Raw genomic sequence first — 16048 nt, forward strand, 5'->3', positions numbered from 1 at the left:
GAGACAGTTATTGAATGCTCTTTAACGAGGGGTACGGCACAACAGCCCCACCAGAGCTGGGCCAATCACAGCCCTGCACCAGGCAGCGTGTGCTCAGACCCCACAGTGAGGTTTCAACCACCACCTCCCTGGTCCACACAGCCCCCAACAGAGACACCCGTGTGCTGCTGCTGCGGCCATTGATTCACACACAGCAGACGGGCGGCTCTCTCTGCCCTTCGCTGTGACAGCGGCTGGCGTGTGTCAAGCGTGTGGATTTGGTTTGCAAATTCAGCACACCACCTGTGACACGCTCTGACGGGGGTTTGTTTGTTTGTAATTCCGTCTTGATGGTTATTGAACACGTCAGTCGGGCCAGGTGTTTAAACCCGCCTGCGCAGAAGGACGGTCGGCCCGCAGCACCGGGGCTCAATGAAGGCATCCGGTGACTGGCGCCGGTCCGGCAGACTGAACAGGATTGCTACATCCAGCCCAAACACACGGCAGACCTGGATCACACGGGGAAAATAAAATGGCGCTAGGACCACCCAGCACTGCTGACATGGCTGCTGTTGTACCGTTTCATTGATTAGTGTAATGAAGGTGCTGCCCCGGCGTGTGTGTGCCCTGCCCCTCGCCCTCGGACCCGCAGCGCCGGAGCCGCACTCTGTGGAGGCCAGTGTGTTACTCACCTTGAGGTCCCGGTGGACCACACCCATCTGATGGCAGTGGAGCACGGCCTCCAGGATCTGCTGAATGCAATGACTGCATGCAAACACCAGGGGGCGTGTGTTAGTTTCAAGCTGACACTCACTGTCTGCCTCTCCTCATTGAGACAAGGTTAAACGGCAGCGATAGCAATCGACCACGGCTCCCGGAGAAGAGCAAAGCGAAAAGAAAACCCAGAAGGAGAGATTTTCTTTTGTTTCCTTTCTTTTCTCATCTTATTCTCTCTCTCGCTCACCCCAATGGGAAAGTGAAGGCCCCAGGTGTGGACTCAAATGACAAATACTGATATAAGATAAAACAAACCCTGAAGGTCGACAACCACAAAGCAGCGTTCGGAGGTGAAGCTGGACAACCTCAGCAGCACCGTTCCGACAACTGCGATTGTGTGTCCGGCAACTAACATCTGTAATCAATTAATCAATCAAGCAGTTAATGGAGTCAATCGCAAGCAGGGTGGAGGTGTGTCTATGTAAGGCGTTGTGTCAACCTCTCCTCCTGCGTTTCGTCTGTTTGGTTTTTGTGCCGTTTGTACGGGAGCCCGAGAGGAGCCTCCAAGGCCCATTGGGGCCCCGGGGAGCTGGTCCGAGTGCTATCAGAACCCAGGGTCTCAAAAACAGAAGTGGTGTGAAACCCGCAGGCTGCCGTGCCGTGCCCCGGGGAGGGTCAGCAGCCAGTTCCCTCCGCCCGGGTCACGGCCAGTGCCCGGCGGGGGGGGGGTCTGCCTCGCCTGCACCAGGGGCCGGGCACCGCCGCCATGGGGACGGCAGACTGGAAGAGAGGCTACATGCACATTTCCTCAGCTAAGACAGGGAGGGCATCATGGTTCAGCTCCCTCCCCGATCATTCACACGTGGGCCGAGCACTTATTGTCATACATGTGTCATACTGGTGCATGGAATCGAGTGGCACTACTTTATACTGACCTTCAGGTCTCTGTGCACTATGCCATTTAGGTGGCAATGATTTACACTTTCTAGAATCTGCTGTATACAATGACTGTAACGATAGAGTGGGAGAGAACAGTGTAAAGGTGCGTCGTCACGGCAGGAGACGCACTTCACAGCAGCACACAGTCACCGCCGGCTCAAACAGAAGAGTGTGGGGGGAAAAAAGATTTAAACAATCATCACCACAACATAAGAGAAGAGAAGACAGGCAAGACATTGTGTAGGAAGATCTGACAACGAACAACACACAGAAAGCACAACGCTGAACAACACACTTATCGTCGGCTCATTTCTGAGGCAAACTAGGCATTATTGTTAATAAGATAAATATATATATATATATATCGATGCTTCTTAAGAAATAATTAAAAACAAATATTAATAAAACTGTAATTGCCTAATAAGTTTAATTGTGAGTGAAATGGTGTTTTAATGATCGAAATGGGAGGGTATTGATTAAAGCAAACTGTGCAGGATAAAAAATTAATGCGTTCTCTTCTGCGGATTCTCCACATGGGGTGCTGACGAGTTTATCAACTCCCGACTCATCAGGAGAAGGGGAGGGTCCTTCTGCACCCCACTAAGAGTGGCGGTCTGGACCCACAGAGTCACGGGGGGCTTCTGCTGGTCCTTCCACCGGAGGTCTGAACGACTTCACCAGGAGCAGAGGGGGCAGCGTGGGGATGTGACTGAAGTATCCGACAACCCTGAGAGGGATACAGAAAGTCCAGCCGGGGGCGCTCCTGAGCGTGAGCGCTGATTCGAGGACCCGGGGACACTGTGGGCACTAACTGAGGGAGCGTGGAGGACAGAAGGTAGGTCACACTGCTTCACACAGACAGCTGAGGGAGGGACAAGAACGCACTCCTGAAGCCGACTCCTTGGGATGCTTTTGAAATCACATCTGTCCGAGATTCATGGGTCAATGGGACCAGCTGGACGAGACGGTGCCATGTTGTTCTGCTGTCTCTCTCTGCCCAGTCAGTCAGGGTGAGCTATCCCTCAGTCTCTCAGACCTGTAAACCTGCAGGACTGTGGGGGGCTGGGGGGCCGGGGGGCCAGGGCTGCGGACTCCTGGCTCAGAGAGACAGGATTGGACTGCGAAGACAGAACCATCTCTGTGACCCTACATCTTGACAGCACTTAGCTTTACCATCCAGGATGTAGGACCTCACTTACTGTACTTGTGTAAATTGTAATTTGTAAAATGTATTATTTTGAATTGCTGTTTTAGCTACATTGAATTTGTAATGATTGATGCCTTGTACTTCACTGTATTTTTGCACTTTGTTTGCATTTATGTTGTAAGTCGCCCTGGATAAGGGCATCTGCCAAGAAATAAAAATAATAATAATAATAATAATAATAATAATAATAATCTCTGCGGCGTTAAAAGCCCTATTTTGTTGCTGATTATTCAATAGTTCCCTGGTTTTGTAATCAGAGTAGCTGTTGGGGTGCTGGGGCGGCTGGATTCAAACCCCAGACTCGTGTCAGACATGGAGTCTTGCCCCCCAGCGCGGCACAGAGGGGACGTGACTGGGAGGGGTGCTGCCACTCCCTGGAAGATGTACCGAGCGTCTCTATAATCCCACGTCTATCAGACCCATCTCTGTTCAGATCATTAATAACACCTTCTTTCATAAGCAGTAAGATACTCGTCTCGTTCTAAAAACACATTGTAAAAACACTTCCAAACACAATCAGTGGTGAAAGGAACCAGGAAAGATGAAGGATGACAATAAAAAACACAAACCGGGTGAAAGAATGATAGAAAACATGAACACATGAGAGACAGAGGCTGGACTGGAGACGGGACCCTGCGGCACAGACAGACACAGACCGCAGGCCGACCGCCTCACCTCACAGCAGCCGGTAACACAAACACAAAACGCATCAGCGCCAGGTGACGCGGGAGAAAATAAAACACAAACACAATCTCCTAAAGACTCGTCCCACACAGCGACTCTGTGAAGCTTTAAAACTGTCCTGGCTGCGTACTTATCTGAACTACATTTCACTGCAGATGTGTGTAATTGTGTGTAATTATCCCATCAGACAGTCAGTGACATGATTGTGTTGTATCTGCTTTAATATTTGATGTTTCTGACATATTTTGTGTATCTGTGACAAGAAGGGCTGGGTGATGAATACATAATAATATCAGTGGCCCCCCAAGTGGCCCTTACGAAGGATTTCTGTACAACAGAGGCTCTAAACAATAGCACCAGGTCATACCCTGTGTGGAGATGGCACCGAGTCTCAACAAAGCTTAGTCAGACTCGAACACAGTGATGGCGTCTCATTAGCGTGTGACGAACGGCCCTGGGTGCCGGGGCCCCTGCGTGTGCGGTGCTGTCGGCTGCTCTGTGATTTGTGCGTCTTACAGTGGAATTACGCGTGAGTCATCGGTGAGCACAGATCTGGCAGCTAAAAATGAACTCCGCGGCAGAAGTGGCGGAGGGGACGGGCATTGAGACATCTGGATAGATGGGATAGCTGTGTGTGAGTATGTGTGTGTGTGTGTGTGTGTGTGTGTGTGTGTGTGAGAGTGTGTGTGTGTGTGTTGTGTGGTTGTCTGGTTGTCTGGTTGTCTGGTTGTCTATCTCATACACAGCCGTACTTACCTTGCATCAGCTTCACTGTAGTATTCTCTGGCTACAATGTCTTCAAACAATTCGCCTCCAGTTACTCTGCAGAGAATCGGAAATAAATAGACACTGGTGATTCTGGTTGCCCAAAAAGGTTAAACCTTCAGCTTACACAACGTAAACCCCCCGGCTCCCTCTCTCTCTCTACATGTGTGTCTGTATTCTGCAGCGGTTGTGTGTCTCTCTCTCAGAGCCCGACACCAAATAAACAGGCTTTTTCTGTCGGGTTTTTTGACAATAAAATGAGCTTCTGTCTTACAAGTTTTACTAGCAGGATAAAACCGCAGGATAAATAATCCCCTCCGTCGATCTCAGTCATGCTCTAGGATTCTGGCGAGCCTAGAAGACCCTCTTTCCAGCAAAGTGCCCTCGACTCTCCAGATCTCCAGGTCCTTCGGGGACTCAACAGGGAACACGGGCGCAGGAGCGCCGGAGACGGGTGGACAAAGCCGACGCCATGAATACTGTGGACAGTTCTGGGCTCCACACTTCAAGAAAGATATCGCTGCTCTAGAGGCAGTTCAGAGGAGAGCAACCAGACTTATTCCAGGTCTGAAGGGAATGTCCTACTGAGAGACTGAGGACCTGAACCTTTTCACCCTGGAACAGAGGAGACTACGTGGGGACTTGATCCAAGTCTTCAAAATCATGAAAGGCATCGACCACATCAAACCAGAGGAGCTTTTCCAGATCAGCAGGGACATACGCACCCGGGGACACAAATGGAAATTGGGCTTCAAGGCATTCAAGACAGAAAACAGGAGACACTTCTTCACACAGAGAGGCGTCACAATCTGAACAAACTCCCCAGCGATGCGGCTGAAGAGACAATTTGGGAACATTCAAAAACAGACTGGATAGGATCCTTGATCACTTAGTTATTAATGGACACCAAACGAGCATGACGGGGCGAATGGGCTCCTCTCGATTGGACACTGTCTTATGACAGCTTCTACACTCAGACCCCAGCCCTGCAGAGACCGGTCTGTTGATTTAAAGTACACGACTGGAACCGGCACTGCCATTGAGTGCTGAGCATTTAATCTGGCAGGAGGGTCGAGGTTTCGATGTGCTCGGGGTCAAAGGTTTGGCCAAACTGATCCCCCCTCACCGTCAATCACAGCAGATAAGGGTTTTTGTTTTCTGCCTAAACATCGACTACAAAGGAAAGCTGACTAAACAAAAGTGAAAAACTAAATTAATACAAATGAGATTTGTGGAGTGTCTTTGTGGCGGCAGAATAGCAGCTGTCAAATCCCTGTTTCCTTGCTGCTCAACGTCTGTCTCCTTTTCAGTTTTCTTCTGGTTGTGCGATTGTGAGGGAATTGGGATGTGGAGACGTCTTGTATCAAACACAATTGCCTGACGGGTTCACTGACGGGCATCTCTGTGGAATCCGGATCGCAGAGCACGGCCCGTGAGTGACTGACGACGTTCTTATCTTTTCTGTGATTATGACACAATTAAAGCATCGACACTTGTGTCCATTGCGATTTCAGTCCAGGCTAATTTCCAGAGTCCGTCTCTTCACAGTCGAGCTCGAAACTGAATCAGAGATAGAGATTATTACTGAGAGTAAGGTATTACTATTTTTAGGCAGCGAAGGTATGGAGACATTCTTAAGAATGGAGACTGACGTGACGAGGGCAACCTCTGTGCCAGCTGGAAGACATTCGCTTTATTATTGAAAGCGACAGGTCTTATTTACCCCTGGGGTCCCTGGAGGCCACGGAGCCACGAGACGCTCCAAAGAGACACAACTTCATACAAGACGCTGGGATGACATTATTATACCTATTATTCTTTTTTATTTCGTAATCGTAATGGCATCTGCACGAGACGAACCACAGGGCTTTCCTGCCCGTCCTCACACTGGCTGCGGCCGGCTCTTTATTGCCTTTACTGGAATTAAATGCAGCGTTTAAATTAAATTGGAGGAGATTTCCCTTCAGCTGCCAAATTACACAGACGTGCTGAAAACCCAGCCAGTGTGACGGGGGGGAGACGACCGTGCCTCTCAGACTCGTATTGATCTCCAGCGCTGAGAGACGAGCGCGGCGCGGAGCCGAGACAGGGGCCGCGCTCCAGTCACACAGTCTGAGCAGGGCAGGCAGTGGTGTCTCTCCATCTGTCCGTCCTCCTGCCCGTCTTCGCAGACCTCCGTCCACGGGAGTCAAACAGGTCCACTTCGGCCACAGACAGGGCAGGTCGGCCCCTCGTCCTTCACTCCGACTCGCTGCTCTCCTCTCCTTCGGTGCGCCGGGGTCTCAGCAGGAAAGCAGGGAACTCCAAGCGGCGAGGGATAAATATTGAATGAGAGCTGCTCACCCTTTCAGCAGATGTGAGGAAAGGAAATATAATTGCAGTTCGTGCGCAGACTAATACGTTAACACAAGAGGCGAGTATTTAATTTTCTTTTAATTTTATTTGATTACAGGAACAGTGGGTTGTGCACCGATGGGTAAAAGCGTTCATTGTCTTCGAATTACGGGAACAGTGTGAGATTCCTTCTTGGGTTAAGCTGTATACACACACACACTCACACACATACATACACACTCTCTCTCTCACACAAACACACAAATATACACACACTCTCTCTTTCACACACTCACAAAAACACACATACATACACACTCTCTCTCACACACAAATATACACACTCTCTCTCTCACACAAACACACAAATATACACACACTCTCTCTCACAAAAACACACACACATACACACTCTCTCACACACAAACACACAAATATACTCTCACACACACACGCATACACACACACACACACACACACACACACTCTCACTCTCACTTACACAACATGACACAAACACACTCTCAAACACACCGCTAATTCTATTTACCCCTAAGATTTTATTTATTTATTTTCAAAGGACAATGACCCAAAGCACACAGCCGAAACTACACTGCAGTGGCTCAGGAACCTCAAGGTAGATGTCCTTGAGTATATATATATATATATATATATATATATATATATATATATATATATATATATATAGTAGTCGCAATTAATTAATACCCTTCATTTAAAACAATGTTATTTGCTTATTCATCGAGTTTAGTAATGAGCTCCGGGGTTCTACATCTTCTCATGAACTCCAGTGCTTTCCCAGAGCGATGTTCGGTAAATGCACATAAACTCAAACATCACAATTAATCAGCTGCGGACAGGAGAGGACTGTGTGCCGGGGAGGGTAGCAGGGGCCGGACACTCATCTCTCACCGCGGGGATTTATTCACCGGGAACGGAGAGACGGACAGGGAGAGAAGTGAAGCCGGTTGTGTGTTGATGTGCTGATTTGTGTAAAGCCCTCTGGGATGCCTGGTCTGAAGGGCACTCTACTGACTATACCTTCGTTGTTGTTCGTACTGCAGGCCGGGTCACCGCTCGTCCTGAGACTACGCTTTAAAGCTCATTACTGTCAGGTCATTAAGGGCTTTGGAAAATGCCGGCAGTTCCTCAAACAGGATGTGAAGGACTTTTACAATTAAGCGCCCTATAAATACAACAAGTCACACAAAAGGTTAACTCGCTCCACAGAGCGGCTGCACTAGGCACTCGAGAGGACGCACAATGCCGCTGTGAACTGTGCGAGGGGTCGGTCAGAGGGTCACATCTCTCTACACTGCTGCACAGCCGTTAGTTGTCTCTCCAGGGATGAATCACGTCTCCGAGACAGCAGCCCTGATCAATAAGTATCGTTTCATGGACATTAGGTATTCAATTAATGAGGCTGTGAATAAACATTTTGGATGTAAACACTTTTCACTGTAACTGTACTCAGCCTGCCTCTCCACATAAGTAATGCAAAACAAATCTGCATTACCTGTCCAGGCTGGCCACGGATTGCGTCACGTAAAGGACAGGATTAATTGTGTTGATGAAGGTGTATTACTCAGAGCCTGTGTTCAGCGAACAGTGTGATGCATCGTGTGTCGACCACAGGACCTCATCTGCCTCTGAAAGAGGACAGAGGGTCGCCCGAAACACAATCATTTAAACGAGATACCGAGAGCCACTGTGACCCTGCTGGGTTTCACTCTTCAAGACAGAAAACAGGAGACACTTCTTCACACAGAGAGGCGTCACAATCTGAACAAACTCCCCAGCGATGTGTCTGAAGAGACAATTTGGGAACATTCAAAAACAGACTGGATAGGATCCTTGATCACTGTTATTAATGGACACCAAACAAGCACCATGGGGCGAATGGTCTCCTCTCGATTGGACACTTTCTTATGTTCTTGTGCTCTTAAGCACATCGCAGTGTGAGGTATGGGGGCAGAAAATGTATGTCAGTAAAATGTGTTTTTTCAGGTGAGATCATGGGCAAATCAGCTCGGCTCAGTGGCTTAAACAGCTTCAATGACTGGATGAAATAAACATCGTTACAAGGGAAATCACACATTAAATAATGAGTTAGAAAACAATGACATCGATATGAGGTTTTACTTACAAATCGAAGACTAGGTAGTGAAATCCTTCTTCCGATATGCTGTCGTGGAGTCTCACTGTGGAGAGAAACAGATCAATCAGGCAAAAGGAACGAGACGCTCAGAGACGTGACGAGTTCCCTCTGGGACAGAGACACAGGACGGACGGTCATAAAGGGAGAGAAGGTTGTTTGTGGTGGTTTTACATGTAAACTACCAGTACAGGCCAGGGCCCCCCAGAGTGGAGCATAGAGAGCAATTAAACACACAGGGAGGAGAGAGAGGGAGAGGGAGAGGGAGAGAGGGAGAGAGACGGGACAGGGAGAGGAAGAGGGAGAGAGGGACAGGGAGAGGGACCAATGACGCTATGCTGTATACTTGAGTAACACTAAATGACTGAGCTCATACTGTTTAAAATGTATTGTGTGTGTGTGATTATCATCATCATCATCATAATCATCAGCCTCTGCTGGATAAAGGCTCCCCAGCATGTTTCGATGGTGTCTATACACTGTGTGTGAAGTTCACAGAGGAGAAAGCATTGCGCAGGTTCTATGATGTTCCTGTCCACCTCTGGCACCTGTCTGAGTCCCGCCCGGCCCCCGGGCTCTCTATATTAAGAGCAGGACAGCGGGGGACTTTCCCTGGCAGCCGCCACTCGCTCTCCCACTCAATAAAGTTCACTCGGATGAAATAGTGGCTCTCCGTCTTCATTACTGACATGCCCCTCATCACTCATACATCACGGCTGCAGTGAGCGCCGGATTGTAGCCGAGACAGATGGACGCGGCATGCCGGCGGAATGTTAACGCGGCCAATCGCCGGGCCCAAGTCCGACCCGGGAGACGAATGGCGCTGCCCGTGACAGGCTCGGTGTTTCAATCGTTCCCTGAACCGGAGGAGAGCGGAGGCAGGGCGGGGGGGAACACCTCCAATGGCGCGGCTCGCCTCTCCTGGCTCCTAATTACCCGCCCGGAGACACACCGCCTGGCGTGAGTCATTTCTCCTGCGCTGGCTGGCTGTCAGCGGGTCGAACTTGTTAAAAATGAAGGAGAAGGAGAAGAGGAAGGAGGAAAAGAGGTAGAAGGAGAAGCTGAGGAAATTATACAGGAACAATTGTTTGCTCTGTTATCGCTGCCTACTGCAGAGAGAAAATAGAAACAATCTCTCTCGTGGTGTCGGCCCGGTGTCAGAGCCGGGTGGGATGAGATGTGGCTATTTTTAGACGCACACAAAATGCAACATCTGAACAGTGGCTGCCTAAATCTCTTTCACAGAATCTTAATCTCGTATTTCGGCTTTCTTCAAATGAGAAAACGCAGCGCAGAACATTGGATATGACAAGTATTATGAAGCTTAGCGTCTCCCAATAAAACCGGGAGCCACGCAGCGGCCCACGGGAATAATCTGCCCGCGGCTCGCAGCTGTTATCTGCTCATCTGGCCCCTGGACCTTCATGGGAATAAAAATCCTTCTCATTCACACACAAGCTCACTGATAACAACCACATTCACGCACACACACAACTCCCACTCCTCCCAGAACAACAAGTGACCGCACACCGCCTCCCAGAATCCTCTGCGTCAGTCACAGCCATTAACGAGGCTTTAATTACAGTCTGAGAGCCCCAGCAGCGTGGCGCTCTCCCCGGCGCTGAGTGGCGGCAAGGCGTAGGAGGAGAGAGAAAGAGCAGCGTCCCTCTAATCTGCGGCTGGTGACTGTCATGTGTGCGGAGTCTGGGAGAATGAAGAGACCGAGGGATATAGAGACACACACACACACTTTCATTCGCATCACACCGATTTCATTTGAAGTATTTGAAGATTTATTTGCCATCTAAAAATGACCACCAGTGCATTTGTGTGTGTTTGTGTGCGTGTGTCTATATATACAGTGAGGGAAAAAAGTATTTGATCCCCTGCTGATTTTGTACATTTGCCCACTGACAAAGAAATGATCAGTCTATAATTTTAATGGTAGATGTATTTTAACAGTGAGAGACAGAATAACAACAAAAAAATCCAGAAAAACGCATTTCAAAAAAGTTATAAATTGATTTGCATGTTAATGAGGGAAATAAGTATTTGATCCCCTATCAATCAGCAAGATTTCTGGCTCCCAGGTGTCTTTTATACAGGTAACGAGCTGAGACTCTCTTAAAGGGAGTGCTCCTAATCTCAGCTCGTTACCTGTATAAAAGACACCTGTCCACAGAAGCAATCAATCAATCAGATTCCAAACTCTCCACCATGGCCAAGACCAAAGAGCTGTCCAAGGATGCCAGGGACAAGATTGTAGACCTACACAAGGCTGGAATGGGCTACAAGACCATCGCCAAGCAGCTTGGTGAGAAGGTGACAACAGTTGGTGCGATTATTCGCAAATGTAAGAAACACAAAATAACTGTCAGTCTCCCTCGGTCTGGGGCTCCATGCAAGATCTCACCTCGTGGAGTTTCAATGATCATGAGAACGGTGAGGAATCAGCCCAGAACTACACGGGAGGATCTTGTTAATGATCTCAAGGCAGCTGGGACCATAGTCACCAAGAAAATAATTGGTAACACACTACGCCATGAAGGACTGAACTCCTGCAGCGCCCGCAAGGTCCCCCTGCTCAAGAAAGCACATGTAGAGGCCCGTCTGAAGTTTGCCAACATCTGAATGATTCAGAGGAGAACTGGGTGAAAGTGTTGTGGTCAGATGAGACCAAAATCGAGCTCTTTGGCATCAACTCAACTCGCCGTGTTTGGAGGAGGAGGAATGACCCCAAGAACACCATCCCCACCGTCAAACATGGAGGTGGAAACATTATGCTTTGCGGGTGTTTTTCTAAGGGGACAGGACAACTGCACCGCATCAAAGGGACGATGGACGGGGCCATGTACCGTCAAATCTTGGGTGAGAACCTCCTTCCCTCAGCCAGGGCATTGAAAATGGGTCGTGGATGGGTATTCCAGCATGACAATGACCCAAAACACACAGCCAGGCAACAAAGGAGTGGCTTAAGAAGAAGCACATTGAGGTCCTGGAGTGGCCTAGCCAGTCTCCAGACCTTAATCCCATAGAAAATCTGTGGAGGGAGCTGAAGGTTCGAGTTGCCAGACGTCAGCCTCGAAACCTTAATGACTTGGAGAGGATCTGCAAAGAGGAGTGGGACAAAATCCCTCCTGAGATGTGTGCAAACCTGGTGGCCAACTACAAGAAACGTCTGACCTCTGTGATTGCCAACAAGGGTTTTGCCACCAAGTACTAAGTCGAAGGGGTCAAATACTTATTTCCCTCATTATCATGCAAATCAATTTATAACTTTTTTGAAATGCGTTTTTCTGGATTTTGTTGTTGTTATTCTGTCTCTCACTGTTAAAATACACCTACCATTAAAATTATAGACTGATCATTTCTTTGTCAGTGGGCAAACGTACAAAATCAGCAGGGGATCAAATACTTTTTTCCCTCTATATATATATATATATATTAGAGACAAAGAGATACATATATATATATATATATATATATATATATATATATATATATATATATATATATATATATATATATATATATATATTAATAGAAATGTATCCAAGGATTCTTCCTTCCAGAACACTAGCCGTTCCTACCAGATGGGCTTTTCTGAGACGATCCCCGTCTGTTTATGTCTTATTGTTTGTTTCTTGCCTCTCCTTCCTCTGAGCACGGGCCGGACAGGAGGAGGGTGACAGTAGAGCGGATTAAAACCCTATCGTTCGCACCCCCCACTCTAAGGCTGGGGGGCCACAGCGTCTCTCTTAACCATCCCACTCCTGCCCCCGGCCGGGCCACGACACGCACCCTGCCCCGAGGGAATCCCACAGGGGCGCCGACCCAAACGAACGGCAGCTCAGGGATGCGGCGCTGCGGAACGAGGCTCTTCCCCACACCTGTCCTCGGAGGCTTGACTGTCATTTAAACCTCCTGCAGCTAAAGCTTCCTTAAGCTAATTAGGGATTTGCAGGCAGGAGAGGACGACCTCGGGACGGGGGAGCGAGTGAGCCGCCCAGCTCTGCGTTTGGTTTGCGAAGCGGAGATCTTCTCCTCTCCCATCTCTTCATTACGTGGAGGACAGTGACCTTTTCACTCCACCTTGTTATCTCCACTTCTCTGTTTCTCGCATTTATCCTGCCGTCGTCCTCTCTGCTGTGGCAATGGTCACGAGTCTCATTTTCTGATCACGTGCTGCACTGATGCATGCTGGGAATGTCCGGTCATCAGCCTAGTGGTTGCAGCCGCTTGTGTTCCCTCAGGTCTCTCTACCTTTATTGCACTGGAGGCTATAGGCCAGTCCAGGACGCTATAGAAGCTCATACCATAGGTCTCTATCCTCTCTACTGAAAAGACACATGTCCACAGCTGGCTAAGACACCCGTGATGTCATCACTACTGGAGTCATGTGACATGTTGCTCCTGAGTGATAAACTGGGGACCAGCTCTCGTTGCGGTGGCCCCATTACACACTGAAGAGTGTCAACAACATCAGCGATGCAGGAACGCAGTGGAACTTGGCCGAGGGTGTTATTATTCACTATTGTCAATCCCTCACTGGGTGCCCTTTGATGCAAACAACTGGGCGACTTCTTAACAATCGTGACACAACGTAATGTAACTAAAACAACATGTGATGAGGAATCAGGGAGGATGTTGGTGAAGCACAAGCTGTTCAACGGTTTCAGTTGGTGATGCATAAAATGTGTCCTGAAGTGTCACTCACTCACATAAACACACACACACGCACACACACACACACATAAACACACACACACAGAGACACTCACTCACACACACACACACACACATACTCACAGACACTCACTCACACACACATACACACAAGCACTCACACATACACACAAGCACTCACACACACACACACACACACACAAAAACATACACACAAAAACATACACTCACACACACGCACACACACATAAACACACACACACACACACACACATGCACACACACATAAACACACACACTCACACACGCACGCACGCACACAGAGACACTCACTCACACATACTCACACTCACTCACTCACACTCACTCACTCTCACTCTCGCACAATCACATTGTCACTCACACAATCACACACTGCACAGCGCAGCCCTTGTCTGGGGTTTGTTGGGACCACCATGCTTCTCCTCCCCCAGTGTGGAGAGGAGCTCCACCAGGTCTGAGCTCCCAGGATGCAACTGGCTGAACTAATCCAGGTCTCAGAAACCAGTGTCAGGGACGGCCGAACCCACTCACCGATGTTGGGGTGCTTCAGCAGGCGGCAGATTCTCGCTTCCCTTTCCAGCTTCTGATGATCTGAGAGGGAGAAAGAGAGAGAGATTTACACATGAGTGTCAACATGCAGGTGAGTCACAGTGATCCACACGGAGCCGAGAGTGCTCGGGTACGACACTCCACACCATATCCATTTCCAGTTCCAGTTCGTGGCATGCGCTGGGCAGCAGGCGACCCTCACAGGGCCGCAGTTACAGAGGGGACGGACATGTTTTTCTACAATGATGCTAATTCACCTGCTTTACAATAATAGATAGCACAGCTTATTGTCATGTAGATGAAGCCCTAGAAGTCCAGGTTAGTTCAGGAGAAGTATCAACATCAGTACCTTCCACCGTGTTGTGGCATCGATGTCCATTCCCATATTCTGCGCCTGTTTGCAGTAAACTATTTCATTCATGGTTCTGAAGATCTCAGTGCACAACCCATAAAACACCAAATGTCACTTAGAAATGTGGAGGCTGTCTCAGGGAACTTCTCAGATTCAACCTTCTACCGCAGAGCGAGTCTCATGCTCTTTCCTACAACTCTTCATTTCCATTGTCCTTCCCTATATCCCAGACTGTAGCTGCGTCTGCCTTCACGACACACCTCCCTCACTGTGCGAACAGCGCTGAGGATGCGTCTGTGCGCAGGGTTTTGTCGAGACCTGCTTGCCTCAGGGGCCGGGCAGTGCCGTACGGCCTGCCGCGAGGTCTGGCCTACTTTCCCAACTGCAGCCTCTCTTGCTGTGGCGCTCAGAGACCGGAGGCGGACAATTACAGCCTGGTCCTCCTGAAATAGAGAGCGCCGGGCAGGAGCACTGGGGCTCCACGGCGCCTGTTTCACCGGATCACATGCCACTGAATCACTCGCTTACTCTTATTGAACTCCTGTCACTCGGAGCTTTCTGGTAATTCAGAGCTTAATTATTGAATAATTGTAGTTTAATTTGGAATCACCAATGAATAAATAAATAAATACAGATCTTGTGTGTCGGTGTGGTCAATCCTGAAACTCCCCCTCCAGGTCATCAGTCTCCACCGCAGCTGAGCTCTGGACAGCCCAGTGACTTCAATCATCTGCTTAATTAGCTCAAGCAAAGCTCTCCTCCCTGGTCCCCGAAGAGTCCCATAAACACCACAGGGAGGGATGAGGGGTGTCCCCCACTAATGTAGGCTGTATTAATTCACCTGGCAGAGAAAGCCTGCTTTATTTAGTGACTGACACATCTCCTTATTGTCTGTCTGTTTGATGCACTGCAATGCAGGTTTCCCCATGACTTACAGAGAAAACAAATCAATAGAGAGAAAGCCTGTTCAATCTTATACATGTTACGAGTGTGTTTGACCTGCCCTCTCCTCTGAGCCCGTCTCCTCTTCAAACAACAACATCAGCAACAGCAGAAGGGTAGAGACAACAGGAAAAACGTCCAGGATGTAGGACCTCACTTACTGTACTTGCCTGTATAAACTGTAAATTGGAACTTGTAAAATGTATTATATTTTGAATTGCTAGGTTTAATGTAAATTGAATTTGTAATGATTGATGCCTTTTACTTCACTGTATTTTTGCACTTTGTTTTGCATTTATGTTGTAAGTCGCCCTGGATAAGGGCGTCTGCCAAGAAATAAAAATAAAAATAATAATAATAATAATAATAACGTGATGACTGCGGTGTCTGTGAAGAGAGGAGACGCCCACAGAGCCCAAGTGGACCCGACACACGTGAGGAGGACAGAGCAGAACCGAGTGGGGAGACAGGAGGTAGGTGGGGAGGTGTGCAGTGCTGGCCGATGACTTCCCGTCCTCGCTGGCTGAGCTGCTGTCTGTGTTTTATAGTTTCACACAGACGACCGGGAGCGTGAATCAGGTTCAGAGGTAAGTGGCGGGGGACAGGGAGCTTCTGGTGTCAGGGGACCCGATGGCACCAAAGGCCCTTCGTAGTAGACGCTTTTAGACCGTACCCC

At 48.7% G+C, this 16048-nt stretch overlaps 1 protein-coding gene across 33 annotated transcripts in view; it reads right to left on the bottom strand.

Moving 5' to 3' along the window:
• Nucleotides 1-16048, bottom strand: part of camk2d1 (calcium/calmodulin-dependent protein kinase (CaM kinase) II delta 1) — a 92147-nt gene that overhangs the window by 35358 nt on the left and 40741 nt on the right. For 22 of the 33 annotated variants that reach the window (XM_066720865.1, XM_066720867.1, XM_066720869.1 and 19 more), the window contains exons 3-6: nucleotides 14061-14120; nucleotides 8793-8847; nucleotides 4283-4348; nucleotides 1632-1704 (exon numbers count right to left, since the gene is read on the bottom strand). In XM_066720865.1, the coding sequence (XP_066576962.1) occupies nucleotides 1632-1704; nucleotides 4283-4348; nucleotides 8793-8847; nucleotides 14061-14120 (254 nt within the window). Of the gene's footprint in view, nucleotides 1-671; nucleotides 745-1631; nucleotides 1705-4282; nucleotides 4349-8792; nucleotides 8848-14060; nucleotides 14121-16048 lie in introns of all 33 variants that reach the window. The other 11 variants (XM_066720866.1, XM_066720868.1, XM_066720876.1 and 8 more) reach the window with 1 other exon arrangement.

The sequence above is a fragment of the Amia ocellicauda genome, chromosome 13 (genome assembly GCF_036373705.1).
Source record: "Amia ocellicauda isolate fAmiCal2 chromosome 13, fAmiCal2.hap1, whole genome shotgun sequence".
NCBI lineage: Eukaryota > Metazoa > Chordata > Actinopteri > Amiiformes > Amiidae > Amia > Amia ocellicauda.